The sequence below is a fragment of the Aedes aegypti genome, chromosome 2 (assembly GCF_002204515.2).
Source record: "Aedes aegypti strain LVP_AGWG chromosome 2, AaegL5.0 Primary Assembly, whole genome shotgun sequence".
Classification (NCBI taxonomy): Eukaryota; Metazoa; Arthropoda; class Insecta; order Diptera; family Culicidae; genus Aedes; species Aedes aegypti.
Window position 1 is genome coordinate 200,045,147 of NC_035108.1, and position 27,619 is coordinate 200,072,765.

Genomic DNA, 27,619 nt, shown 5'->3' on the forward strand with positions numbered 1-27,619 from the left:
ACAGTATGTTCCTGGCCACCCGGCAATCGAAAACCTACATGAAGTTGGCATACGCCATGATACGACAAACGGGCAACCATGAAATACCAACCCTGTTATCCAATCCCAACCAAGCCCTTCTTAAAAATATTTGTGTCCACTATTGTAAACGAGTACAAAAAATTCGGCTCCGTAGAACGTTAAACGCGAATGAACCTTAAGCAAATGATTTGGTGAAAAAAAAAGAAAATTTGACAGTAAACGTAAATTTTTCTGAACATTCAAGAAAAAATTAGAACAGCAATAGCCCCTTTGGTCCCAAGGCCTTCGAAACACGATGAACCGAAATTTGTGTTTTTTTTTATGTAAAAACATTTTTTTTGTGAAATTTTATATTTTTCTTGAAAAGTCGAAATCTTTAGCTTTCATTTCGTCCAAGAAAATTGAAAATCGGTCAATTACGCCTATATGCCCCCAAGATATCAGAAGCATACAACATGGCCGATTTGAAAACTTGTTTGATGATACTACAATTAATATATTTGTTACATTTGGCTTGAGCGCCCTCAATGTGATTTTGGAAAGTTTAATTTTCATCTAGCATGAGACCTTTTAGGTGAAGATGAATCGAAGCCAAATCTCAAACTTTCAAGAGCACAAATCTGGAGAACCAAGCATCCGTTTAAGCTAAAAACATAAAACTAAATAACTGATGGTGAACAATTGATTAAGTTTTCAGCTCATTCTGATGTTCCGTTCTCTAGATTTGTGCTTTTGAATATTTGAAGTTTGGCTTTGTTCTATCACCTTAACTTCAACTGTACATTTTATTGGAAACTCTCTCAGCGTAACAACATGTCTGCATGAAAGTTTTAAATAAATAGGTTCTGGTGAATGTTATAAGCTGTGTTTTTGGAAGTATTGGAGTAACTTTTGCTGAAACCAGGCCGCTATCGTCACACTTAAAAGACACTACACGTTAAATGCTCCCAGTGGGCTATTTGCCCTTTGAAGGAAGCACCACACTAGACAACGGACTAGCATGCAACGCCCAGTGGCACAGTCGGAAAACATTCCTGTCGAAAAGTTTTACGGCCTGAGGTGGGAATCGAACCCACACTCCTTAGCACGATGCGGCTAATTGCCTTGGTGACACTAACCGCACGGCTACGAAGCCCACGAATCAAAATTCCAATTTTATATCACTGATCACTAGTATAAGCTAAAACTGGAGGAGGTTTACTCAAATTGGAGGACCCTTGTACGCCAGCTAACTAAAAAGTTTGCAAAATGTCTCAATGATTTAGCTTTTATTTGAAGCTGAAACAAATTCAACGACCTTCTTAAATTAGACCGCTTTCTTGAATTTTGTCAGAAAAATCTTTTTTTCCCATTAGAGCACCGCTCGTTTTGAATTCTAAAGTCACTATAAGAAAGTTGAGAAAAACGAAGTAAGAATAGCTAATAAAAACTAGGTTAGCAAAGGTATTTACCTCATGTTCTACAATTTTGACGTATATTGATTATATTTCATTCAATTCATAGATATTATCTTCATCCATTTTGATGGCACGGTTCAAGCCAAATCTATCAATTGCTAGACCAATTTTTTAGCTGCCGAGAGATGAATTTTGTACTTTTAGAAGATTTGTGGCAAGCAGTACATTGTTTTTTTGCTGTCAGTATTTTATGCATAAAAATATCGACACAACGTAGGAATATCAAATTGTTTGGAAGCCAACGGCGTCCGAAATAACTCCTCTTGCTTTCCTACCCTAGTATTTCATCGTTTTCCACCAATATTTCCTCAAAATGAAAAACGTTAATAGTTGGAAGTTAGCGGTGAACGGTTCTTCGGAAGAATCTGTACTCACTACGCAAGTTTGAGTAGTATTATGCGGCTATATGCAATGCTGGATTGAACTTGAATGAATGACATGCTTCAATCGAAGTGGAAATGCAGCAAAGAACAGTTGAAAAACCACTTGGCCTATAACGTTTCATGATGACTGCAGCCTCTATAGTGAAAACTTTAAACAAACGATGACTGCAGTGTTCTGTCGTTAAAAGCACTTTCAACTGCTTATGAAAATCTTAACGATTCAAGATAATTCAACTAATTTTCTCAATATATTTCAAAATATTCATTCATTCAGTGAGATATCTGTTGTGTATTTAGACATAACCAAACAGCGACAGGTACACGTTTCTGTCCATGGAGTAGAACGCAAGAAAGATAGTTCCCAGAGCTATTTTTACGTCGGCAAAATAAATAAAAGTTTAATCCTAGTTAGAACCTGGCAATCATGTGGCAGTTTCATTGCATCGACACCGTGGAAAATCGATTTCTCCAATAGACGAAACCATGACGGTGAGCTCGGATTCTTCGCTGGAAATGGGACACACTGCCGCTGGTTGGTATCTTTGACTGTTGGTCATCTGATTTCAACCTACAGCACAGAATGAGAAAGTGGGTGGATTGGATGGATGGATGAGTATGGGTTGCAACCCCGGATGTTGGGTCGGGAAATTGGATCATATCACAGTGCCAACAATAGCAACTAGAAGCGACACTGGAAGTATAATGCGAAGAATTTCCCACCCCAGCACTATGGGCTGGAAATCAAAGTTTCGCGACAAAATTCCACTTATAAATAACCAATATTTCTCGAAACAGCCAGTCATATAAGTATCGATATGTTATAGTAGTCTCTTACTTGTCCAGTATTCGAACCACTGACATTTATAACATTTGTTTTGAATTGAGCTAGAAATCTGTAATATAAACTTTTGCTCCACTCGAAGTTTCGCCCAACTTTGCTCTAATTATGCTTACAATTTTTAAGTATAAAGTATTTTACTGAAAAATGCTGAAAATGAAGCAGTTTTGTTTAAACTTAATTGAACTCCATAGAGTGCAATTAATAAATGGAATTTAATCGTCGGTATACAAACACACATGATCCTTATAATATTAAATTCTCATAAATTTATTTCATTGGAAAAGTTGTTTCGACTTTTGTCGCGAAATTGTAACATCTGGCCCATAGTTCCCAGCAAACGCGGCCGCTATCAGAGTCGCATTCGTGACGGTTCATCCATCACATGGTGAAATTTTGGTGTATATGTATTCTATTTTCTGCTCCGTACCCAATCTGATCTATTTGTTTGATGAGATTCACGTTTCGTGCCGAAATCGAACCGCAATTACAAATAGTTTTAGTGAGTTCCGTTTCTGGCAATGAAGCACGCAGAATCATTCATATTAGATGAGTTTTTGGAGCAAGGACAGGTTCAATTTTCTGTTGCCCTCCCGGGTAGATGATAATTGCAAGAGAATATCAAATTCTACCACGAAAACAAAATTTTCGAATGTCAAGATTTGTTATGCGTTTGTTTGAAGTGAAAGTCCCAATTTATTTAAATTATATGGCAAAAAAACTTGAAACTACCATAGGAAATTTAAGTAATAACTAATAAGCACATATAGCATTAAAAATCTTTAAGTGTTTGCATACAACTATATTCTAGAAAAAAAGATTCTAATCCTCAACATCGATTTAAATATTATTTGAGTATTGTTTAAATGTAGTGTAATTTTTTGAAATTGACATCGATATAGTATAAGTATGAAATCGCATTACCGAATATTGCGACAGCCGATTTCAATATTGCAACATCCCATAAATTTTAGAATCACCGATAGGCACAAGCTGCTGTTATTGTTACTCTAAACTTTTAGTTGATAACCTCTTCAATATTTTTGAAACCACTATTTGCTAAATAATTAGTAATTCATGTCAAACTCCACTTATGATGAGAGCTCACTTCGCCAGTGACATTTTTCTAAAGCCCACGTACGCCTAGTGTTCTAGTGATTATAACTATTATTTTGACTAATTCTCGAATAACTTTAACGTTCTGTTAAGTTTCTTTTTAATTACATTTGATATTAACTTGGCTAACTCTTGTTTAACTTAAACCCACTCTGTATTTTTTGCATGACTCTCAACTTCTCCATAACCTTGTCTCAAATTATTTTTTAATAACACTTGACCTAATCTGGATGAACCCTTGATTTTAATTTATTTGGTATTTTCATTTACACATAACATTGAATTTTATTTTGTTCAAATCTTGTTGCAAACGATTGGTTTGTTTCGGCCGAGGTGTATGGATTTTAATAATCATGGGCTGTATCTGTCGTTATGTAAAATTTATCGTTTAGAATAAAATGGACACCTATCGGATAGATAGAGAACTATCACTCATAACCAGAGATCCGATGGTTGCATAACAAAGGGTACATTATCGATAATTTTTTTTTGTGATTTTTTCTGCTTTTTCGATGATGATTTAAACGTAGCTAAAAAATAATGTAGATTTATATGGAAATTATTATGGATAAATTTTGTAAAATGTTCCAAACACGTAAGTATTGTAATGTGAGTACAAACTTACCGTCTCATAGTGGAAACCAAACCTTTTGGAGCTAATTTTGTTTGCCGGGCTATAATCCAATATGGAGCTAAATAATAACAAACAAGTTCATGAACATCTCCCATCCGTCGGATTGAATTGCTCTCTTTAGCAACTTTCTTTATTATGGTTTGAAGAATTCATCATGGGATGATAAGTTTAGGGGGAGATCCCCCAGAACCGGACAGCACCCAATACCGGACAATGTCGAAAACTTGAGAAATCATGATCCAATCAAAATGGCGTATATGAAGCAAAGAAAGCTATTAAGGAGAGTAATGCTTGCGTAGAATAGCACAACCTTGAGATATGCATGCTTTTTTAAAAAAGTAGAGATGTTTGGAAATTGTTGAAAATTTGACGTATGGCTCTAAATATGAGCCTAACTAGTAATTATTTTGAAAATGGCAAAACAATTTAGATCAAGTGATCGAATATAATTATTATTTGAAAGTATGAATGTATGTTGTATCATATTTAAACTAAATATGGTCAAACTACAATTTAGGTCTAGTACCTCCTGTCCCCAGTTTCGAGCAACTTGATTTGATACATGCTATCTTGGTAATTTTTGCACCAGTATCTCTAAATATGTATATGCAATTTTCATGGATTCAATCGCTCATGATATCAAAAATGCAATAAAAATAAGAAGAATGAAAATTCGGAACAATTCGTAAAATTCGAGGCATTTACAGATCGTGTCCGGTATTGGGAGCCACCTTTTATGAAAGGTCAATTTGGTACTAAAATACACCCTTTACTTAAATTCCAGAGCCAACGTGTTTGGAGTTCTACATAGTATTTTCCATATAAACCTACATCGTCTTTAGGTCACCTTTAAATCACCACCAAAAAAGCTGAAAATTTCACAAAATACCATTATTTTTCTTTCCACAGAACACTAATGGAAAGGATGATAATAAAGATATGGGAGATTGGATTTTCAAACTTTTTTTTATTTTTGAATCTCCCAAATGTCCTTGTCAACCTGTCTACAAAACGAGTACTCTGGTGAATTCCATTTTCATCTATCGTTTACATCAATTGATCAGCATTTAAGAACTGTAATGCCCATAAATGAATAACAGTGAGTTTTCGTCATTTTTTGTGAATTACGTTTCCCGTCACAAAATTGCATCCATTTTCATGGTATTATAAGAAAACAATACTTTTGTTCAAGAAATGTTAAAAACAACATCAAACTTCAAGCGTGTGCTAGAATAAGGGCGTAAGTCGCATGATCGATTTCTCTTCATCGATCCTCTCTTCTGTGTATAAAGGCGACAAGATGCAAGTTTGTCAGCATGTTTTCACCTCAGGACGCAAGATTGCATCGCTGCCTAGCGTCCAGAGGTGAAAGAATACTAAAAAAACCCGCATCTTGTCATTTTTATTCACAGAATGATGAAGAGAAATCGATCATGCGACTTACACCCTTATTCTAGCACACGCTTGACTTGGTCTATTCCACGTTACTAATAAATGCATATCAGTCTCGCAAATCAAGCTGTATATTTAATACAAGTAAAAAAAAAAAATTGCTAGGGAATAATTTTGCAGTTCACAAACAAAGAAATTTAAAGAAAGTTTCATTGAATTAGGTACATCAATTTTATTCTACAACAGTCCGAAAAATTTTGTCGTCAATTACTGGTAGATTTGCCTTCAGCAGAGCTGTTTTCCGTTCTGGCTCAATTCCTTGGGGTTGTTGCTTAAATTTTAGACCAGTAATCAGATCGAAATAAAGCAATATTATCATTTTAAGCTGTTTGTTTCGAGAACAGCATGTCACTATGCTATAAGGCATTTACGAGACGTTCGAATGACGTTTTCTGGCGGGCCGCTCATTGTTGTTGTTCAAAAAACTAGCATGATATCTGAATGGCGCTGGTCACATTTTTGTTGACGATGACGTCCCCGTTTCTTTCAGCGCATATTTCTCAGGTTAACATGTTTTACAGGTAACGTAGATGAAAAATATCTTTCCTGCCTACTGATTTAAATTTTACAGGCGAAAATTTAAAACTGTGTTGCACTGCCACCAGCGCCATAGGCTAATATTTTAAAAGCTGAACGATCACTTCGGCATCTGGTGGCTAGTAGGAGAACCGTCATAAAAGAGGTTGAGTTGAGAACGCACCGTGTGCAGCATAGGAAGGAGCACACAATTTACTCTTTTTCTCGGAATAGTTAGGTTGTAGACGATCAGAGAGCATTGAAAAACATGATAAACTTTTTTTCCTTCGATAATGTACAGATCCGGTCAGTGCTCATGTACGATTAGTGGGATAAAATTGGAAAATTGGTGTTTGGCAACATAAGGTTATAAACTTCCGGATTCTTTGTTTGTGGTTAAATTTGTTGTGAAATTACACGTATCGCAGGAATAAAGGGTCAAAATGATTATGCCAATGAAAAATAGTTTAATAATTAATTGATTATGAGCTAATTTTTGGGCCGAAAAATTGAATTTTGGATCTAAACAAACATTTTCAATGACATTTCTCTCCTTCCCTAGAGACCTCTATGATGGTGGCGCATTAAATTTGCCTATTGATGAATATGCTCTTTCCAAATGTAGCGCTAGAAGAAACGTAAATAAATCGGCCCGCCAGAAACCTTCGAAGCTGGTAAACAAACGGAAAACATCTGATTCGAAACGTCTCATACAATTGCTTATACTGCATCCGAGTCCAACGATTTAGTGTAGTTCGACACGAAGCTTCCTTTTCGAATCACAACCTTTTCATTTTTATTTTTTTATTTTTTTATTAGTATCATTTCAAACATTACATTAATTTTTTATATCTAGGTGCTCTGTGTTATTAGACAACACTATCATCCTAATTTGGTAAAACAAATTTAAGATTTTATTAACATTTTGTTAGCAACATATTACATTTCATTTGCCGTAGCAGTTCAGATTTTTTTACAGGTAAGTTGATTTTACCTACTTATAAGAGAAAAAAAACACGTTTTCAATTTACATAACCTAACTTAACCTAAACATACAACGCATTAATCGTGGCAATAGAAGATTCTAACGATTTTTGCCTGAAATTATGAATTATTTTATTTAACATTTGTTCCAATGTTTCAACATTGGATATTCTATGTAACTCATTGGTACTATACCAGGGAGGAAGCTTCAGAATCATTTTCAAAATATTATTTTGAATTCTCTGCAGAGCTTTCTTCCTGGTATTACAACAACTAGTCCATATTGGTACAGCATACATGGCTGGCCTGAAAATTTGTTTGAATATCAAAAGCTTGTTCTTAGGACAAAGTTTTGATTTTCTATTAATAAGGGGATAGAGACATTTTACATATATGTTACATTTAGCTTAAATGCCCTCAATGTGATTTTTGAAAGTTAAATTCTTATCTAGCATGAGCCCTAGATACTTCATCTGACCAATTTATTGGAACCCCTCTTATCGTGACAACATGTCTACTTAATGGTTTTAAATAAAGAGCTTTTGGTTTATGTATAAATATTGTATAATATCGGTCCCAAAATGCTGGCTTGAGGAACACCAGCTCTTACAACCTTTTCAATTTTTTCCATGTATGGCCGGCGAATCCAATGCCCAGGACACCATGTTAAGACGAATACGGTCTTCTTTTGAGTTTTTAAGCCCGCATCAGTCCCCGTCGCATGTTCAGTATCCTCCAATGATTTCAAATAGCTTACCCAACGCTCAGAAAACGTCTTCGGTGGAAATTAAAAGCTGCCGTCCCCGTCAACATTGCCGTCATAGCTGTCCTTATCGTCGAAGCCAGCTAAGTTGTTTTCAGTGCCCGCGTCATTGCCGTCGGGTCGCCTTCAGCCAAATTCCTGCACTCATCCTCGGAACCATCAGAAGTACCATAACTATTCGAATAATCGAGGATATACATTTTCGCGACTTTGAATGCGTACACTGAACTATCAAAACAACACTAATTCGCATGTGAAGACCGATGCATCATAGTAAGCACTGATACTGTTATGCGTTTATTCTCGTACGTTCAAGAGTAAATAAACGCATATCAGTCATGCGTACATTTTCCCGTCCATTAAGGCCGCACGGGACGTCATCATAATCACCCTATCCATTTCAAGAAGCAAATCCCAAGAACCACTCCATATATCGATGCGAAAATGTATCACTATGATTTTATATATGTAGTGCACAACCCGATAAATTTTCAGCTTCATCGGTTCACTAAAACTCGAGATTTGCTTCCACAAAGTTTTGATGATTATTGTTAGAGTGAGACGAAAGATAGGGAAAATAACACGGTCTCCCGTGTCCCCTTAACTAATTAGGTATTTGAAAAAAATATTATGGCTCAAGAATCCATCATTCAATCATCAGAAATCATCAAAAATTGGAAACCCGTTTTTTTGTTCAAATGTCAATCAACCCTTATGAAAATCTATATACGTATTTTAGATAGCAAGTGCAATGCAATAATATATTTTTGACTGAAATTATTATTGATGTTATTTGACATTTGTTCCAATGTTTCAACATTGGATATTCTATGTAACTCATTGGTACTATACCAGGGAGGAAGCTTCAGAACCAGTTTCAAAATTTTATTTTGAATTGTCTACAGAGCTTTCTTGCTGGTATTACAACAACTAGTCTATATTGGTACAGCATACAACATGGCTGGCCTGAATTTTTTTTTGAATATCAAAAGCTTGTTCTTAAGACAAAGTTTTTATTTTCCATTAATAAGGGGATAGAGACATTTTACATATTTATTAGGTTTTAATTTTCCGATCAAACCTTCATGCCAAACACTGTCGAATGCTTTTTCTATGTCTAGAAGAGCAAGACCAGTAGAATAGCCTTCAGATTTGTTGGAACGGATCAAATTTGTTACACGTAAAAGTTGATAAATGGTCGAATATCCATGGCGGAATCCGAACTGTTCATTGGCAAAAATTGAATTTTCGTTGATGTGGGCCATCATTCTGTTCAAAATAACCTTTTCAAAAAGTTTACTGATGATGGAAAGCAAACTGATTGGACGATAGCTAGAAGCTTCTGCAGGATTTTTGTCTGGTTTTAAAATTGGAACAACCTTAGCATTTTTCCATTTGTCAGGAAAATATGCTAACTGAAAACATTTGTTGAATATATCAACTAAAAATGATAAGCTAATTTCTGGAAGTTTCTTGATGAGGATGTAGAAAATTTCATCATCGACAGGAGCTTTCATATTTTTGATTTTTTTAATAATAGCTAATTTGTAAGAAGTGCAAATCAGCCTCACAGGCATTTTCAAAAATCCTTCTTCTTCTTCTTTCTGGCGTTACGTCCCAACTGGGACAGAGCCTGCTTCTCAGCTTAGTGTTCTTATGAGCACTTCCACAGTTATTAACTGAGAGCTTACTGTGCCAATGACCATTTTTGCATGCGTATATCGTGTGGCAGGTACGAAGATATTCTATGCCCTGGGAATCAAGAAAACCCTTTGCGAAGAGATCCTCGACAAGCGGGATTCGAACCCACGACCCTCAGCATGGTCATGCTGAATAGCTGCGCGTTTACCGCTACGGCTATCTGGGCCCCAATTTTCGCAATTAGTTAGTAATAATTTGTTTTCCTCTTTCAATGTCGGTATTGGCTACTGAGGTTTTTTTTTCAAAATTTTAGATAATTTCCAAAAGGGCTTAGAGCCAGGGTCCAAATGAGAAATCTTATTTTCAAAATTTTTGTTTCTTAATTGTACAAAACGTTTCTTGAATTCTTTCTGCAAATCCTGCCATATAATTTTCATAGCAGGATCGCGAATGCGTTGAAATTGCCTTCTCCTCACGTTTTTAAGACGGATCAAAAGTTTAAGATCATCGTCTATAATCACGGATTCAAATTTTACTTCACATTCCGGAATTGCAATGCTCCTGGCTTCAACAATGGAATTTGTTAAAGTTTCAAGAGCATTGTCAATATCAAGTTTTGTTTGTAAAGGAATATTGATATCAAGATTAGAATCAACATACGTTTCATATATATGATATTCCAGTCGGCTCGAAAATAATTGGACCTGATAGGATTGAGAATCGCTTCATGGGATATTTGAAATGTAACAGGGACATGATTAGAATCAAAATCAGCATGAGTAACTAATTGGCTACAAAGATCACTAGAGTCGGTTAAGACCAAGTCAATCGTAGATGGATTTCTAGAAGAGGAAAAACATGTGGGGCTATCAGGGTATTTAATTGAGAAATATCCTGAAGAGCACTCATCAAATAAAATTCTGCCGTTGGAATTACTTTGAGAATTATTCCATGACCGATGTTTGGCATTAAAGTCACCAATGACAAAAAATTTTGACTTATTGCGAGTCAATTTTCGCAAGACATTTTGGAGCAAATTAACTTGCTTCCAGAGCATTGAAAAGGCAAATAGGCAGCTATGAAAGTATATTTACCAAGTTGTGTTTCAACTGAAACACCTAAAGTTTCAAATACTTTAGTTTCAAATGACGAAAATAGTTGATGTTGTATACGCCTATGAATAATGATTGCAACTCCCCACATGCCCCATCAAGTCGATCATTACGATAAACAAAAAAGTTGGGATCTCTTTTGATTTTGATCCAGGTTTCAAATAAGTTTCAGTAATAACTGCTATATGCACGTTATAAGCTGTAAGAAAATTAAACAGCCCGCCCTTTTTACCATTCAGAGAACGAGCATTCCAATTTAAAATATTTAAATTATTATTTAAAATATTTAAATATTTTAATTATTATTATATTAAAAATTTTATACATTAGAAAAACGTAATCCAATAACAATTTCGTTTGTAAATTTTACACCTACTTGGACTGCTTCCGTCATAGTGATGGCTTTGAACATTGCATCAATCATTAGATTCAATTGTTCAGATAGAAAATTAAAATCAGAGGCAGACATGTCACTTGCAGTGGGTACATTATCTGATGATTTCCCATTAGAATTTTTGGTAGACGAAGAAGCGGAGTAGGAGTTACCTGTGGCGGTAGGGTTTTTTTTCCATTTGATTTGAAACAAGTAGAATGGGTACTCATAGTACAAACAGGGGAGGAGTTCAAATTACCTGCTACAATATCGGCAAAGGATTTACCGTGGGTAGATACATTCGAAATTAAAAGCTTCGAACGGCTACCCGATGGATTAAAATTAGTTTGTGAATGAGCATGATTATGATCTTCCTGATTGGTATGATTCCTAATCAAGCGATCGTTAACTGAAAAATGAGTATTGTTCGATACTCTACTAGGGAAATTCCGGAAACGACCGTTATCGTATCGGATATTATCTTTCATCTGCCTGGCACGAGCCTCAATGACTCTCCTTCGCGAAGGGCAATCGCAAAAATTGGATTTATGATTGTTATCGCAATTTGAGCATATAAACTTGGTGGTATCTTCCTTCACTGGACAGACGTCCTTAGCGTGAGAAGATCCTCCGCAAATCATGCATTTAGCATCCATGCGACATTTTTTTGTACCATGACCCCACTTTTGGCACCGACGGCACTGAGTGGGGTTCTGGTAATTTCCTCAAGGTTTCTGGAAATGTTCCCATGTCACACGGACATCAAACAAAAGTTTTGCTTTTTCTAAAGCTTTAATATTATTTAGTTCTTTTTTGTTAAAGTGAACTAAATAAAATTCTTGAGAAATCCCTTTCCGAACAATGCCAGATTGGGTTCTCTTCTTCATAATGATTACTTGGACTGGGAAAATCCAAGTAAATCATTTATTCCATTTTTGATCTCTTCAGGTGACTTATAGTCACTTGAGAGACCTTTCAAGACAACTTTGAACAAACGTTCAGTTTTGTCGTCATAAGTAAAAAATTGTGCTTCTTCTCTTCAAGATGTTTGAGAAGAAGTTCGCGATCTTTAAGAGTTTCCGGCAAAACGCGACAGTCTCCTTTCTTTGCGATTTGGAAGGAAACCTTGATTCCCCTAATGGAGTTCAAGATCTCCTGCCTAAATCCCGCAAATTCGGAACAACTGACCACGATAGGCGGCACTCTTTGCTTCCTCACTTGAATCAAAGAGCCTGGGCTAGAGGCTGCTTCGATTTGGTGTTCGGAAAATTTGTCTAGAGCATCGAACTGATTGCTCATTTCAATACAATTATTCATTTCACCCTTGGAAGAAAGTTCGCATTCCGGAGAAACGTCCTTTCTTCCATGCTTGCCACGTCTAGTGACAGTTTTAAATCCCTCTTTTTTGGAAGGAAGTAGTGAATTTAGAGATTCACCCTTCCTTTTATTATTATTAGCTTTATTAGGGAGATTTTACCCTTCCTTTTGTTAGTTGTTGATACCATGTTTAGTTACTAAACGAAAGAAGACGTGACCTTCGAGAGGTTTTTTCCCAAGACGGTGTCCAAGAAGGATTACCACCGCTAGCTTTCACCAACGGGTCCAACGAAAAATCGAAGGCACGGATCCAAACAAGGATCGTAAAGGGATCAATAGCAGAAAAAATAGTACTGAAAAGTACCGATTTTAATTTTAGCACTGAAAAGTACTGTTTATGTAGCACTGAAAAGTACTGTTTTATTGCTTTAGGTAGTTTTTTAAGAAAACTTCCAAGAGCAGAGACAATTCGTGTACGCACAGCACGAAGGTACGATGCGCACTGAGCAATTGGTTTCATTTTTCTACTTTGACCTGTCACGTCTTGCCTTAGATACTAACAAACGTCCTCACTGGGACAGAGCCTGCTTCTCATCGTAGTGTTCTTATGAGCACTTCCACAGTTATTAACTGAGAGCTTTTTCGGCCAAAGTTGCCATTTACGCATTCGTATATCGTGTGGCAGGTACGATGATACTCTATGCTCAGGGTAGTCAAGGAAATTTCCATTACGAAAAGATTCTGGACCAACCGGGAATCGAACCCAGACACAGGCTGCTTTATAGCCGTGGATTCTAACCACTTAGCTAAGGAAGGGGTGTAATACATAGAACAAAAAAATAATTTAATAACGATTCAATCTTCAATAAGTCAAGAAATCTACTTTCGCTGTCTTTTGTCCTAGTGGTCGTTCCCTTTTGCGCTAGTGGTCAACAATTCCCCATCAAAAGCTAAAATTATGATTTCTTACACTTTTTCAAAACACCATATATCCAACATGAACAAGCTAGTTGCTAGTTGTTCAATTTGATTTCCTCCTAAACATACCAGTTGAAAATTGGTTCATTTTTTGCAATTTATATTCCGGAATCAAAACTTGTTAAAGAACTCTCCACTTTCCACTACGTATATTTCCTGTCTTAAAACCAGTAATATGCTCGAAAACTGCTTTATTCTGACATTAAACTTCTTCCGCGGACTATCAGCTTTAAATTGTTTCTTAAACTCTTTACAGCATGCTTTATTTTTTATGCACGAAATATTGAAGATATGTAGCCATGTTTAAAATGAATATAAAACATTAAATTAGATTTTAAGTAACTTTTCCCACCAATTTTGCATTTATTCATGCCTTGTAGTACTAGATCAGAACCATTTGGAACTAAAACCCTTGCTATGTTGGTTTATACTTATGACACACTTGTGGTATACGTACCATGGTACAATTATCTTGAAATGAGTTCCATACTGATAATTGTCTTCACTTAAGATAGTCTTGGAATAATTTTTATGACAACTTGTACCATGGTATATGTACCAGATATCTGTCCAAGGTATTATCATTATTATGTTTTTACCTTTCATTTTCATATATTTTCAAGTAGAATTTTAACATTAAGATTAGTTCTGATTTTAGTATGCTAATGCTTTTTGAATAAATTGGCGGTTAATAAAATGATTATATTTCTCCATAAGTTCAATGCTATAAGTTTTCTCAAGTGTTTTCTATCACTGGTTTCTTTCTCTATCTTCTTCTAATTTCAGTCCTTAATCGTATTAAACTAAATCAAACTAAATTAAACAATTACTCTAAAATCCAAACTCGGTCTGCCAGCCCGTTGGCTTCGCGCCAAAATTGTTTCCGTTCGCGGGACAATGGCCCCATTCAAGCTCAAATTCCGCATGGGTAGTGGTTCGTCCCGTAGCGCTTCCCAGGAGCAGGATGTCGTAGTTGACAATCAGGCCAATCAAATTGTTTCCAACTATTTGAACAGTAACAATTTGGGTGCTGGTTACGGTAGTAGCACTACCCTCGATTCCGAACAAAATAACGATAGCTTAGTTTCGATGAACAACGACCAGCGGGCCCTCATCCGGGACCGAGACTCAACCGATGATAGACTAGGTAAATTTCTCACGGGGTCTTATCAAACTGACTTACAAATTATCCTGGAAATCGCCCTCAATAAATTTTGATTTTCTAGAAGCGTAGTAATGTTCTTGTTTAAATTCTAGGATATATAAATCCATCTTTAACTCACACTGAAACCAATACGATACCTTTGAGCCCACCGCCATCTTACGAGCATGTATTAGAAGAAGTATGCATATCGTTGCGACTTCAGAATCAAACTAAGACCCTAGACTAAATTGTCCACATTTTCCACCACAGAACCGCCTCGCAGCTCTAGATAAGGAGAACAACAAGACATCGACGCTGAATCTGTCTTCATCCGGTTACGAAATGTTGCGAAACAGTCAGCAATCGTTGGACACTTCGTGTCATGAGCAGCAACAACAACAGTACTGTGACCATCAACAGACAACGCCCAATGCCACACGAAAGCAGGAATCCATAGATTCGTCAATGTATTCTTGCAGCTCGGCTACGTCTCCATCGCAGGAAAATCTTCTCGGGTGCACCGGTTCGTGCGATCCACTGTACAACATGGCCAACCAGGAACCGATGGGAGAACTGAGTAAGTGATTTTTTGCATGCTGTAAGGTAGGTGTATTGGTATTCGCCATCAGAATTTACCGCCCCTAATTTTAAACCGACACAAGTGGACAAAAATCGTTTAATGTTCGTCAAATCACTTTAAAATGATACGGAAACATTCTTAGAAACCCTCAAAATATGATCAGAAAATAATAGAATAAAATCATTATCCTTAAAATGTTTGTTCCATTGCAGCTTTTTCACCATATTGTACCTGCATTCGCCATTCTCTATAAGAAATCAACGTAGGTGGCGAATTCAGGAACCGAAATTAAAAACATGGTGAGTACTGGTGCAAGTGGTCCAGTATTCGCCACCCCAGTTTTCAATCCAAAATCAAAGTTTATGGCCAGTTCTGACATTTTTCATACCAAACATGGATTGAATGCTTTTGTTTAGCGTATTAACAGTAATCAAAGGTCTGATTGATTTATAAAATATAATTTTCTTAAGGAGGCAAATACTACTGCACCAACCCCAGTTTAGCCAAACTTAAACAGAATAGAAGCGGAAGAATTAAATTGAGGGAAAAGTACTCTAAATTAGGTCGATTTGTGGCTCCATGTAAGCTCTTGACAGGCTTAGCTCTATGGGGCCGTCCATAAATGACGTAGCATTTTTTCACTGACTTTTTACACCCCCCTCCCCCCTCGTAGCATTTCGTCACAAATGCTGATACCCCCCCCCCCCTTGGAAAATACGTAGCATATCAAGCAACCCCCCCCCCTCTCTTTTTTTATTTGTTTTTCTTAGCAATTGCAATGGAATTCAGAAGTTCAATACAAAGTTTGGTATTAATTATTGTCTGAAACGTAAGGATAATGTAACGATTAAAAGTTTGGTATGCAGTAGCGTTCAAAACTATTATGAAAAACAGTTTGAATAAACTTTTTCCTGTTTAAGTTGTTGGCAAAATTGTATTACTTTTGCTGTTGTTAGATTTTATAATAGGTTGAAAAGAAAATTCTTTATATTAGAGGATTTTTTTTTTAATAATTCGTTGTTAGAGAATATATTTCAATAAAACTGATCAACAGCATATCTTAATTTGAAATGGCTATTCGTCATTATAATCCAATTTCAAATCCATTTAGCAATCAGTGGCCAGATGTAGAAAAGATTACACTTGTAATATTTGAAATGTTCAGAAGATCTTAGCGATTATTATACAAATTATTCATCTTTATTAAAAATTCATCTTAACATCATTATCGTTCCCCATACTGAAATAATCTTACACAGCCTATAACAAAACAATTAAAGACTAAGAATAATCTTTCTTCAAATTACCGAGTTATTAAGAAAATTGAATGATAGAACAATTTCGATATCACTCGAATCTGTTGACCAGTCTTTTCCATCAAGTTGTATTCAGGCTATTCCATCAAGATTATTGATATATCAAAACAAATCGATGAAATTGGGTGGAGATCTTCTGCAACATTGAAAGCATAATCCACGGAATAAATATCTTGTTTCAATGTAATATGTGCCAAAACGAACATATGTTTTTTTTTTTTTTTCAAGAAATAAGCTCTAACAGAAAATATGAATAGAACTAGAATAATGTTTTCGAAATCGTTAAAACGTTGTTTTTGGATAATTTTTTTTAACTTTGTTTTAGACATGAATAAAATTTTCACATAGTTATTTACAGCATTAAAAAAATCCGTTTGAATGCACTTATCAAGAAAATCTAAAATTTCTTAGAATTTTTCCAATCTTTTCATATGAATGTTTTGAAGCTGAATCATCATTTTATAATTCAACTTTCTAAATCAAGCTAAGAAAAAAGAAGTTTGATAAAAATAATTGTATGTTATTTTTATCAGCGCCTCTCATTTTACCGATGTGATTCAAAATGCTACGTCCACTAGCTAGGACCCCTCCCTCCCCCTCGTCACACATCGTCACAAATTCGTGAAGTCCCCCCTCCCCCCTAAAAAGCAACGTCATTTATGGACGACCCTTATCCAAACTGAAGTATGGAATGCCAGTCTGGTCAAACGCGCCTAGAACAGGGCTGCCCAACGGCTCTCTATTTTGTGCAACCCGCGAGGCGTTTAAAGATTCTTCTCATATAGAAGAATCTTTAAAATATGACTTGTTTACTATATTATCAACAATTTAGTTTAATGCTAATATTGCAACTAGTCAATTATTTAAATTATGTTTGTGGATCTTCTTTCATACTTGATTATATGAATTATCAAAAGTCTTTATTTAAAATAAAAAATAGAATAGTTTGTAATATCAGCTAAATTCTTCTTCACATAACTCAAGATGTTCCATGTGAGGTCCTTTATAAAAAAAACATACCGTCGTGCGGGGTGATATTGGTCCATAAGGGTGTCTTTGGGCCAATATTTTTACAGCAAGCTTATGTCAGAATAATGAAAACAATGTGTCAAGCTTCAAGAATACATTATAGATAGCCAATAAATGCACATAGATTAGTTCGACGACGTTCCTACTAACCATAAGATGCATTGAAAGAGGCGGTCAAAGTCACCCCCTAGGTTAATGTCACCCCGCACGGCGGTGCTTATAAGATTAATCTTGATATACAGCCAGTCCATAAAAAAAACAATCTAGTGGGTCACCGAATTCCGTTAAAATTTGCTATTTTGTTCCTTATCCGAAATAAGGATACACGTGTTTTTTAATTTTTTGATTGGGGTGAACATTTCCAAAATAGGGTGACAAGAATATGTTTTATTGCGATCTCTAGTTGGGGCGCGTTACCACTACGCCATGAGAGGACTTTTAATTTCCCCAACTAGAGATCGGGGAGTCGTGAGTTCGATTCTCACTGAGAAGACGTGTAACTTTTTCGCAAATCTTCACATCAATTTGTCCATTTAATCCAATTGCAAATTATATGTAATGTTTAGCTTTTCGGAAGTTGTTAAACTTCCACTCGGCTGGTTGGCCGTAAACCACGATTCATAATTAAAAACAAGTATTGAAAATCGGTCGAACGGTTCAAAAGTTATCATTTTTTTTAAATAAAAATTAACCAAAATCGCGATTTATCTGGTCACCCTATTTCGGAAATGGTCACCCTAATAAAAAAAAAATCCAAAAACACATGTATCCTTATTTCGGATAAGGAACATAATAGCAAATTTTTACAGAATTCGGTGACCCACTAGATCGGTTTTTCATGGAATGGCTGTATAATTACAACAACAATTTTTCTAATATATTGATGTGTGCGTTTGAAATTCAAATTTCAAATAGCGGTAAGATTTTCAATAAGGAAGATTGATTTTCATTGCTAGGTTGGCGGTGATATGGACTATGGTTGCTAAGTACCTTTTGGTTCCTTTGTATTACTGCATTTGAAGCCCAGTTAGAATTTATTTGCACGTCAAACACAAACAGCAACAACTACATTCAACCTTCGATAAACGAAACGTCTAAACGAATCCAGAAAATTGATTCTAACAACTCCTTACGCAGAACCTTTAGCAAAACTATAGAAAATACTGGGTTCCTCCATCAATGAACTTTTTGAAAAGGTCATTTTGAACAGAATGATGGTCCACATTTGATTTGGACAAATTTGATTCGTTCTAAAAAAAATTTAAGGCTATTCTACTGGTCTTGCTCTTCTAGACATAGAAAAAGCATTCGACAGTGTTTGACAGTGAAGGTTTGATTGTAAAATTTGAAAACTTTAATTTTCCGACATACATTGTTAGAATAATCCAAAGTTATCTGTCAAATCGTACACTTCAGGTTAATTATCAGAACTCCAAGTCTGAAAAACTTCCTATAAGAGCTTAAATTTGATAATAAATCTTCGAGCTGTTCTGTGGAATACCTATGAGTAGATGAAAACCGAATTTAGTACTATTCAGCTTTTTACGCTGGCTATAAAACACCGGGGGTGACTTGGGTTTGACATTCGTTGTCCCTATATTTTATAGTTAGGTCTTAGTAGGCAGTGAAATGCGTTTGTTGATTTATGTGTAAAAGATTTTCACTTCACTGTTATGATATTTTTCGTATATCAACTTTCATACAATTGGTATATTTAAAGGTTTAATTTTTGTTTTATCTCATATAGGTACCTTAATCACCCTTCTTAGGTCCGCTATAATTAAAAATGTAACGAATTTTTTGCTCATCCTTGTAATATGAATCTAAGAACGATGCTGGTGATAAAATTTCATCTGAAAGCCGGAATTATAGACGTGTGACAAATATCGATTTCTTTAGAACTTTGAACATGAACCTAGCGCATCCCTGAGAGGTATTCACACAGGGTACTTGCAAAATTTCCTTTAAGTCTTGAGAAGTATAATCCACAAGTCTCGACACAGTTATAGGCGAGATCCAGGACATAACTTTACTTGAATCTTGGGCGGGACTCTTTCATAATGCTAGATTAGGCGTAAAACGAAACAGTTTGAATTAGCAGTATTGCTAATGCAGTAACATTTTTGACCACACGACAATATTCTTCTGAACATTCGCTCACGACTCGAAAATGTTTGACAGACTTATTCTAGGTCAAATGACCTTCTTACTAAATTGGCTATCGCAAAGCCGAATGACGTCTTTATTCAAAACCAATTATTTCGTAGCCAATAATTGTATCATCAATCACCATCGATAAGGCCCTTATCACTGCTACATATAAACCTAAAATAGATAGTAAAGCACATTAGAAGAAATAAGAAAATCAAATATCTATGCTAGTTTGGATTTTCAGATACCAAGAGCGGTAAACTCGTTGAACTCTGACATTACATCGTCAACATTAGAAATTTCTATCTCCTCAAAGCTTGCTTCGATTAAGCTATAGAAAAATTATAGTGTTCGCACTAAATGTCAAATGCGGGTGGTTCAAATATTATAGCAATTTAGCGTAAAAAGCTCGATACCATTTAATTCCACTAAAGTCTGTATATTTTGACAGATACGCGTATTTCGACCTCAACTTCTTCAATGTCGTGTAGTAGACGGCTATGCAGTTGAGGTCGAAAACGCGTATCTGTCAAAAGATACAAATCCTATTGGAATTAAATGGTATAGCTAAGTATGCTGTTTCGCTCAAGAAAAGTAAAGAAATTCCTTGACTGAATGGGTCAAGAAATTTCCTACATTCCCTTTGAAGTGACATTTGAACTCAACTGCGTACTGCGATCAGAAAAATGTGATTTTCTTGACCATTTCTTGGAAGAAATTTTCCACGCATCGAGATAGGCGATTCCTTTTCTTGTCAGTAACAAACCAGCCTTATAGCAGTAAATTCGGTTTTTCATGTCCATAATTATGACGTTGCATAAAAGTTGTCGAAAAAAGAAAAGTGCCGGGGATTCGAATCATCCGGACAGTACGAATCAACACGGTATTATTCAGTTGCTATTCAGTGCTGATCCAAGATGAATTCAGTTAGCTATTTTAGTGCATAGTAAGAAAGTAACCGTCAATGTTATTCCAAAATAATGATTATTCATACAAATTCTGAAATGATTAATCAAATATCATGATAAATTTTATATTGTTCGTAATTTAAATTTAATTGATTCATTACCTTCCTTTAAGGGGACGGACCTGGTGTAGTGGTTAGAACACACGGTTCTCACGCCGAGGACCTGGGATCGAATCCTATCCCCGAGATAGTCACTAAAAAATTCAGTGACGACTTCCTTCGAAAGGGAAGTAAAGCCGTTGGTCCCGAGATGAACTAGCCCAGGGCTAAAAATCTCGTTAATAAAGATAGAAAAAAAAAACTTCCTTTAAATTTATATATTTGTATACTATATATTTAATAAGTTCAATATTTTAATGTTTTGTATTTTTATCCGCCTATTATGCATCAAAGAAATAGTCCTCTGGGTGTTACCGCAATCCGGGGTATCATTGATCAGCAGGGTAACATTGATCGGAATGACTCATCTCGTAAAATGTTCGTATCATCATTTATTGATGAAACATTTCCAAATCATGAATGGTGTTTCTCTTTCTCATATTCATAAGCTAATGAAAGTAAAGATTTTTGCGAAAATTGCGTTTACCTTTTCGAAACAATGATTTCAATGGGTAAGGATGACACTACCGAAGATTCATATCTCACATAAGTTCTGCAAACGATATGAGAATGGTAAATGCAGTTCTTACCAAAAATGGCATCGCTGAAAACGATTTCGTTGTCAAAACTTTCATCTTCTTCTTTCTGGCGTTACGTCCCAACTGGGACAAAGCCTGCTTCTCAGATTAGTGTTCTTATGAGCACTTCCACAGTTGTTAACTGAGAGCTTTCTTTGCCGATTGACCATTTTTTCATGTGTATATCGTGTGGCAGGTACGAAGATACTTCTATGCCCTGGGAATCGAGAAAATTTCCTTTACGAAAAGATCCTCTACCAGTGGGATTCGAACCCACGACCCTCAGCATGGTCATGCTGAATAGCTGCGCGTTTACCGCTACGGCTATCTGGGCCCCAAAACTTTCATAAGTATGCTCAATTAGGCAACATTAACGAATTACTGAAAAGAACATATAATTCCCTTAGGAAATTGCCTACCTTTAGGCGTATTCCGTGGTTCGAGATGTTTTTCATTTTAAAATAACTCAAAAAGTAAATGACTTGTAAGCGTTCGGCTTCAGGGGTCATGATTTAAGTTAGTAACGGCATTTTCAATATTACCGAACGTTGTCTACATAAATGATCAATGTTACCCCATCAGTTAAATCAAAAAATCACTTAAAACATTTTTTTAAACATGTTTAAATCTTTCAAAAAAGAAAATGCAGTAAATAGTCACGAGCAGTGGTTGGCAGTACTTGTTTTAAAAATATAAAATTTGCAACATTTGCATTTTCAAACGAAATATTTGTGAAATATTCAAAAAAATGATCAATGTTACCCCGGATTGCGGTACCTAACATTGTATTAATTTTATTTTATATTTTGATAAATTGACTGAAAAATAAATAACGGGCACATAAATTTTATAAAGGGGAATGTCGGTCCTCCAAGGAACACCGGAGTATTTTCAAAACCAGATGAATCAATGCAAATTCTGAAAAAGAAGAGTTTTTAATAGCTTGTAAAAAGTGTTGCAAAATTATTGAAAAATAAAAAGTTATAGCGATTTTAATACTTACTTATTTGGCTTTACATCAATTATCTTGATAAAGCCTCGCCAACAATATTTCGCCAATTCCCTCGGTTCATGGCCGCTTCTCTCCATCCTCGACTGTGACCCACGCTCTCCAGGTCCTGGTGTACCTGGTCAATCCACCTAGCTCGCTGCGCCCCACGCCATCTTGTTCCGACCGGATTCGTGGCGAACACCATCTTTACAGGGTTGTTGTCCGGCATTCTTGCAACATGCCCTGCCCAGCGTATCCTTCCAGCTTTAGCTACCTTCACGATACTGGGTTCGCCGTAGAGTTGAGCGAGCTCGTGGTTCATCCTTCGCCGCCACACGCCGTTCTCCTGCACGCCGCCGAAGATTGTCCTTAGCACTCGGCGTTCGAAAACCCCAAGAGCTTGCAAGTCCTCCTCGAGCATAGTCCACGCCTCATGCCCATACAGGACTACCGGTCTTATGAGCGTTTTGTACATCGTGCATTTGGTGCGGGGGTGAATCTTTCTTGACCGCAGTTTCTTCTGGAGCCCATAGTAGGCACGACTTCCGCTGATGATGCGCCTTCGTATTTCCTGACTAACATTGTTGTCAACCGTCAACAAGGATCCAAGGTAGACGAACTCGTCCACCACCTCGAAGGTATCCCCGTCTATCGTAACACTGCTTCCTAGGCGGACCCTGTCGCGCTCAGTTCCGCCAACCAGCATGTACTTTGTTTTCGACGCATTCACCATTAGCCCGACTCTTGTTGCTTCGCGTTTCAGGCGGGTGAACAAATCTGCCACCGTTTCAAATTGTCTCCCTATAATATCCATGTCGTCCGCGAAGCAAACAAATTGTCCGGATCTCGTGAAAATCGTGCCTCGACTGTTAAGTCCGGCTCTCCGCATGACACCTTCAAGCGCAATATTGAACAACAGGCACGAAAGTCCGTCGCCCTGTCGTAGTTCCCGCCGAGACTCGAACGAACTGGAGTGTTCGCCCGAGATCTTCACGCAGTTTTGCACACCGTCCATCGTTGCTCTGATCAATCTTGTGAGCTTCCCGGGAAAGCTGTTCTCGTCCATGATTTTCCATAGCTCTATGCGGTCGATACTATCGTATGCCGCCTTGAAATCGATGAACAAATGGTGCGTAGGGACCTGGTACTCACGGCATTTTTGGAGGATTTGCCGCACGGAAAAGATCTGGTCCGTTGTCGAGCGGCCGTCGATAAAACCTGCTTGAATACATTTTATGGTAAAAAATTAAGCTGCTGGTAGAGGGGTTGAACATTTCAAAGCTGAAGTGTGAAGGAAGTAAAACGTTGGTTCGTCTTCTGAATATCCATTTATACACTCATTTGTTTGGTGGAATACTGGCTTTTTATTATAACGAAACATGTTTTGTTTAGCTCATTAGTAAAACAATCTTGACTCGTCAAATGAGATGTTTTAGACACGTTTAATGAGTGGTGATACAACTTTATTCCTTCCAATGCATAAAACTGCGCATTGACTTCATTTTGTATTTGAAGAGCATCTTTTCAGCTCTTTATAAGTAATATTTTTATTCAGCTGTCATTACCATTATTAAAATGCTCTGAATTGTTAGATGGGATTGCTTATTTCCGTTTATTTTATTTACAGTTTATTTTCGCTAATTTCACATATGAAGAATCTCTAACCAGAAACATGATTTCGCGTAGGGTAACTAGCGGTTAAAAAAAATATAACATTGATTTACTTACAGAATGTATCATCTATTTTGGTTTGGATATTTTTGTAGTCGTTTCAGGAACATGGCCATCGGATTGCGGATTCGGAAGAAGCCCGACATGTCCCCATAATATCATGCATTGATTCCTTTCGACGGCTCAAAATTCATGATTATCTACCGAGAATTGAATGATTGCCAAGTCATGAACTATAAAGTGATTTTTATCCTTTTTGGACATTCGGTGATAGGTTCCGATAGGGCTTCAAATGGCCACTTTTGGGACCTTGTGCAGTTGTCCTATAAAGGCTTAAATAACATATAAATATTCTCAAATGCTTCCTGTTGTGTTTCGCCTTACAACCTAATCGGAGTAGAGCCTTCTTCTATTGTAAAGTCATCAAACTGAAATTTTAGCTTTGATTTAGAAACAGGGTACTGTGCACAGATGTGCTGTTTCTATCTTTACAGAAATTATTGGAATTTCTTATTAACAACTTTGTTGTTTTGTATCTTTGCCTTCAATCTTTACAGTTTACGGCATATTTTCTTCTGTTTTTGTTTTTTACAAGGGGGAAATCTGCAAACAGTTCCCCTGAGAAGGTAACTCAGGGAATGCGGGATGACGCACCAACGACGACCCGCTAAAACAAGCATATGCACTGTGCTTGAGCAATTCTTTTAGAATTGCTCAAGTGGTGAACAGTGCTTCGACATGAAACTTGGACTCAGACCCTTATCTCCCCGGAACCACCTTACGGTATTTCTTCGGGGAGGGACCAGTGCATATAGCACAACACGTGTAGCAGAAGTAGCCTAGGCAAACTGCTTTTCCTAGCCGACTTAAACAATGTTACAAGGGACCAGCCTCGGCAAGGCTAATCCTCTGCAGCCAACTCTGGTATTGTACAAAAATATTGCAATTTCAGGGAAAACTTTCCGTTTTACGGTGCAACGAAAAGCTACCGCAATCATCAGTATGCTTCAATGATACCTTGGATGCCGTCTTGATGATCGTTGTTTGTTGGTATTTTTCATAGCGTTTTCTCTTTCAAACATACTATGATAGAATTGTTTGCTTCAATGAAGGAATGATTTCGAAGCCTGCGGTAGAACTTTGACAGCTGCGGTAGAACTCTGTGGCTACCGCAAACCGGAAAATTTTCTTAACAACCGTAGTATTTGGCTCTAAGAAGGTGACGGGATTGACTCTAAGAGCCCCCGTGAGTACGCCACTTCTTCTTCTTCTTCTTGGCATTAACGTCCTCACGGGGACAGAGCCTGCTTCTCAACTTGTTCTCAACTCAACAACTTGTTATTATGAGCACTTCCACAGTTATTAACTGAGAGCTTTCTTTGCCAAAGTTTCCATTTTCGCATTCGTATATCTTGTGGCAGGTACGATTATACTCTATGCCCAGGGTAGTCAAGGAAATTTCCAAAGATCCTGGACCGACCGGGAATCGAACCCAGATACCTTCAGCATGGCTTTGCTTTGTAGCCGTGGACTCTTACCACTCGGCTAAGGAAGGCCCCATGTATTACGCAATTATATTCAAATAAAATATGGTTATACAACACTGTTGAAACGTACTACATATGTATATTTCTTTTTGTGTTTTAGCCGAGGAAATGGAAAATATGAACATCGAGGAAACATGCCTATCAACGGAAAATTATGACAACAACTCAATAGGCGACGACTGCCATTCATACGACAACCAGGATTATGAGGCATCGTCAGCCGCAGCTCTGATGGCTGCCCAGGAGATCAAAGGCCCCGAGATCCTCTACAAATCCAGCAAACAACTGTACAAAGCTGTCGCCAAGGAGTGCGGCATCACCTGCAAAATGTCCGACCAGTGTCGATGCTTGGACTGCCAAAGTCGATACTTTGATTGTGAATACGATCAGGTAGAAGTTGCTTATTAGTATGAACGTAAAATGACTTGAATTAATGATTATTATTCCATTCCAGAACGAAAATGAGAAAACGGATGGCGGATTGGGCGCGGGCACGCCCATGTTCATCAGTGAGGTCATGCACGGCTCGGCCTGCGCTATCCTTTAAGACACTCCAAGCAAGATTTTCAACCAAAAAGAAGACCCTACAATTCCTACTAACAAAGTAAATAGCAAACAATCATTAGGCCACACACCTCACATTAAACACACACTTGCACAAAACTAACAGTATAACCATTGCATACTAAAGTATTTGAGAGAAAATGAAAGCCTTTTGAAACGTTTTTTACCTTAAACGAAGTATGACATTTAAGATGCATTGATTTGAAGATTTCAACGACGACTGTGTAGCTGTTAGTAAAATCACATTATGCGAAACTACTGGTTAACATACCGTTGAATTACTTCGACTAGCTATGACTACGCAACTAAACTGAATGTATTATTATGATAAACAAAACAAGATAGGACAACATCTAATTAATGTTACTGAAGAAGAAAAAAAATCCCATTATAAATTGGAAATTGTCGATTTCCTTTGAAGATAAATGGCCTTTACAGTAATGACTAAATGATTACAGCAGACAGCCTACACGAGTAGTGGTTCCAATGATTTCGGACTAATTTAAGCAGTTGATAGTCAGAATAGAATACATCTGTAAATGAAGTAAATGGTGATTATAAATTAAAAAATCTGAAATACCTTTGGCAGGACTGACTTCTATTTACACTTATTTAGAATATACAATTGTTCTTACTTTATCTCCTATTGATGTAATAATAATAATTCCTATTAGTACAATTTATGGATAAGCTCTATGGATATGTTGTTTCTACATATAGTACATTTTAAAAACGTGATAGTATCAATTTTGTCCTATCTTGCGACAACACTATTACTTTTATAAGTAAATACAGGCAAAATTGTTCTCAAATTCAACTCTACTACGTAGCATACATTTATACGTCTATGCTTTTCGAGTTGGTAACGATAAATGAACAAGTATCACATAACCGTGTAAAAAGTTGTGCAAAAACGGAATTCGGTACATAGTGCAGAAAAGTATTAGGCATTGGCACTTCTAAAACCTTCTAAAGCTGAAACCGGTTGAACATTTTTGCACCTAAGAGTTTGCTAATTTTTCTTTATTCGAGTAGCTTGTCACCCTTGCCGAGTTCGCCACTATTTTATAAGCAAGAAAATAGCTTACTTTAGTTATTGAGTTGATTATGATTGATGTTTTGAAAACGGATGTTAGATTGATTGAAAATTGAAAGCGATAAAAAATAATCCAAATAAAATTGACTTATATTTAAATTATTTCATTTTTCAAAATATACAGTCTAAGCTCGTCCACCCCACTGAAAGCAGCGAAAACTGGGTCCACAAGGTTACATAGATAGAAGTTCCCCTTACGAAAGTAAGGTTCTTGAACTAGCGCTACTTGGGCTGTACCATTTTGCATGAGTCTGCAAAGATTGATCGTTGCTCTTCTTTTATGCTGAAGATTGTTCTGAGC

At 36.6% G+C, this 27,619-nt stretch overlaps 1 protein-coding gene across 1 annotated transcript in view; it reads left to right on the forward strand.

Moving 5' to 3' along the window:
• The window catches only part of LOC5579431, a 35,001-nt gene extending 7,711 nt beyond the window's left edge, over window positions 1-27,290 (forward strand). Inside the window, exons 2-6 of the mRNA XM_021843698.1 lie at window positions 14,372-14,732; window positions 14,843-14,928; window positions 15,000-15,306; window positions 25,759-26,048; window positions 26,113-27,290. Coding sequence (XP_021699390.1) covers window positions 14,483-14,732; window positions 14,843-14,928; window positions 15,000-15,306; window positions 25,759-26,048; window positions 26,113-26,205 — 1,026 coding nt within the window. The 5' untranslated portion in view covers window positions 14,372-14,482 and the 3' untranslated portion in view covers window positions 26,206-27,290. The remainder of the gene's footprint in view (window positions 1-14,371; window positions 14,733-14,842; window positions 14,929-14,999; window positions 15,307-25,758; window positions 26,049-26,112) is intronic.
• The last annotated feature ends 329 nt before the right edge of the window (window positions 27,291-27,619 follow it).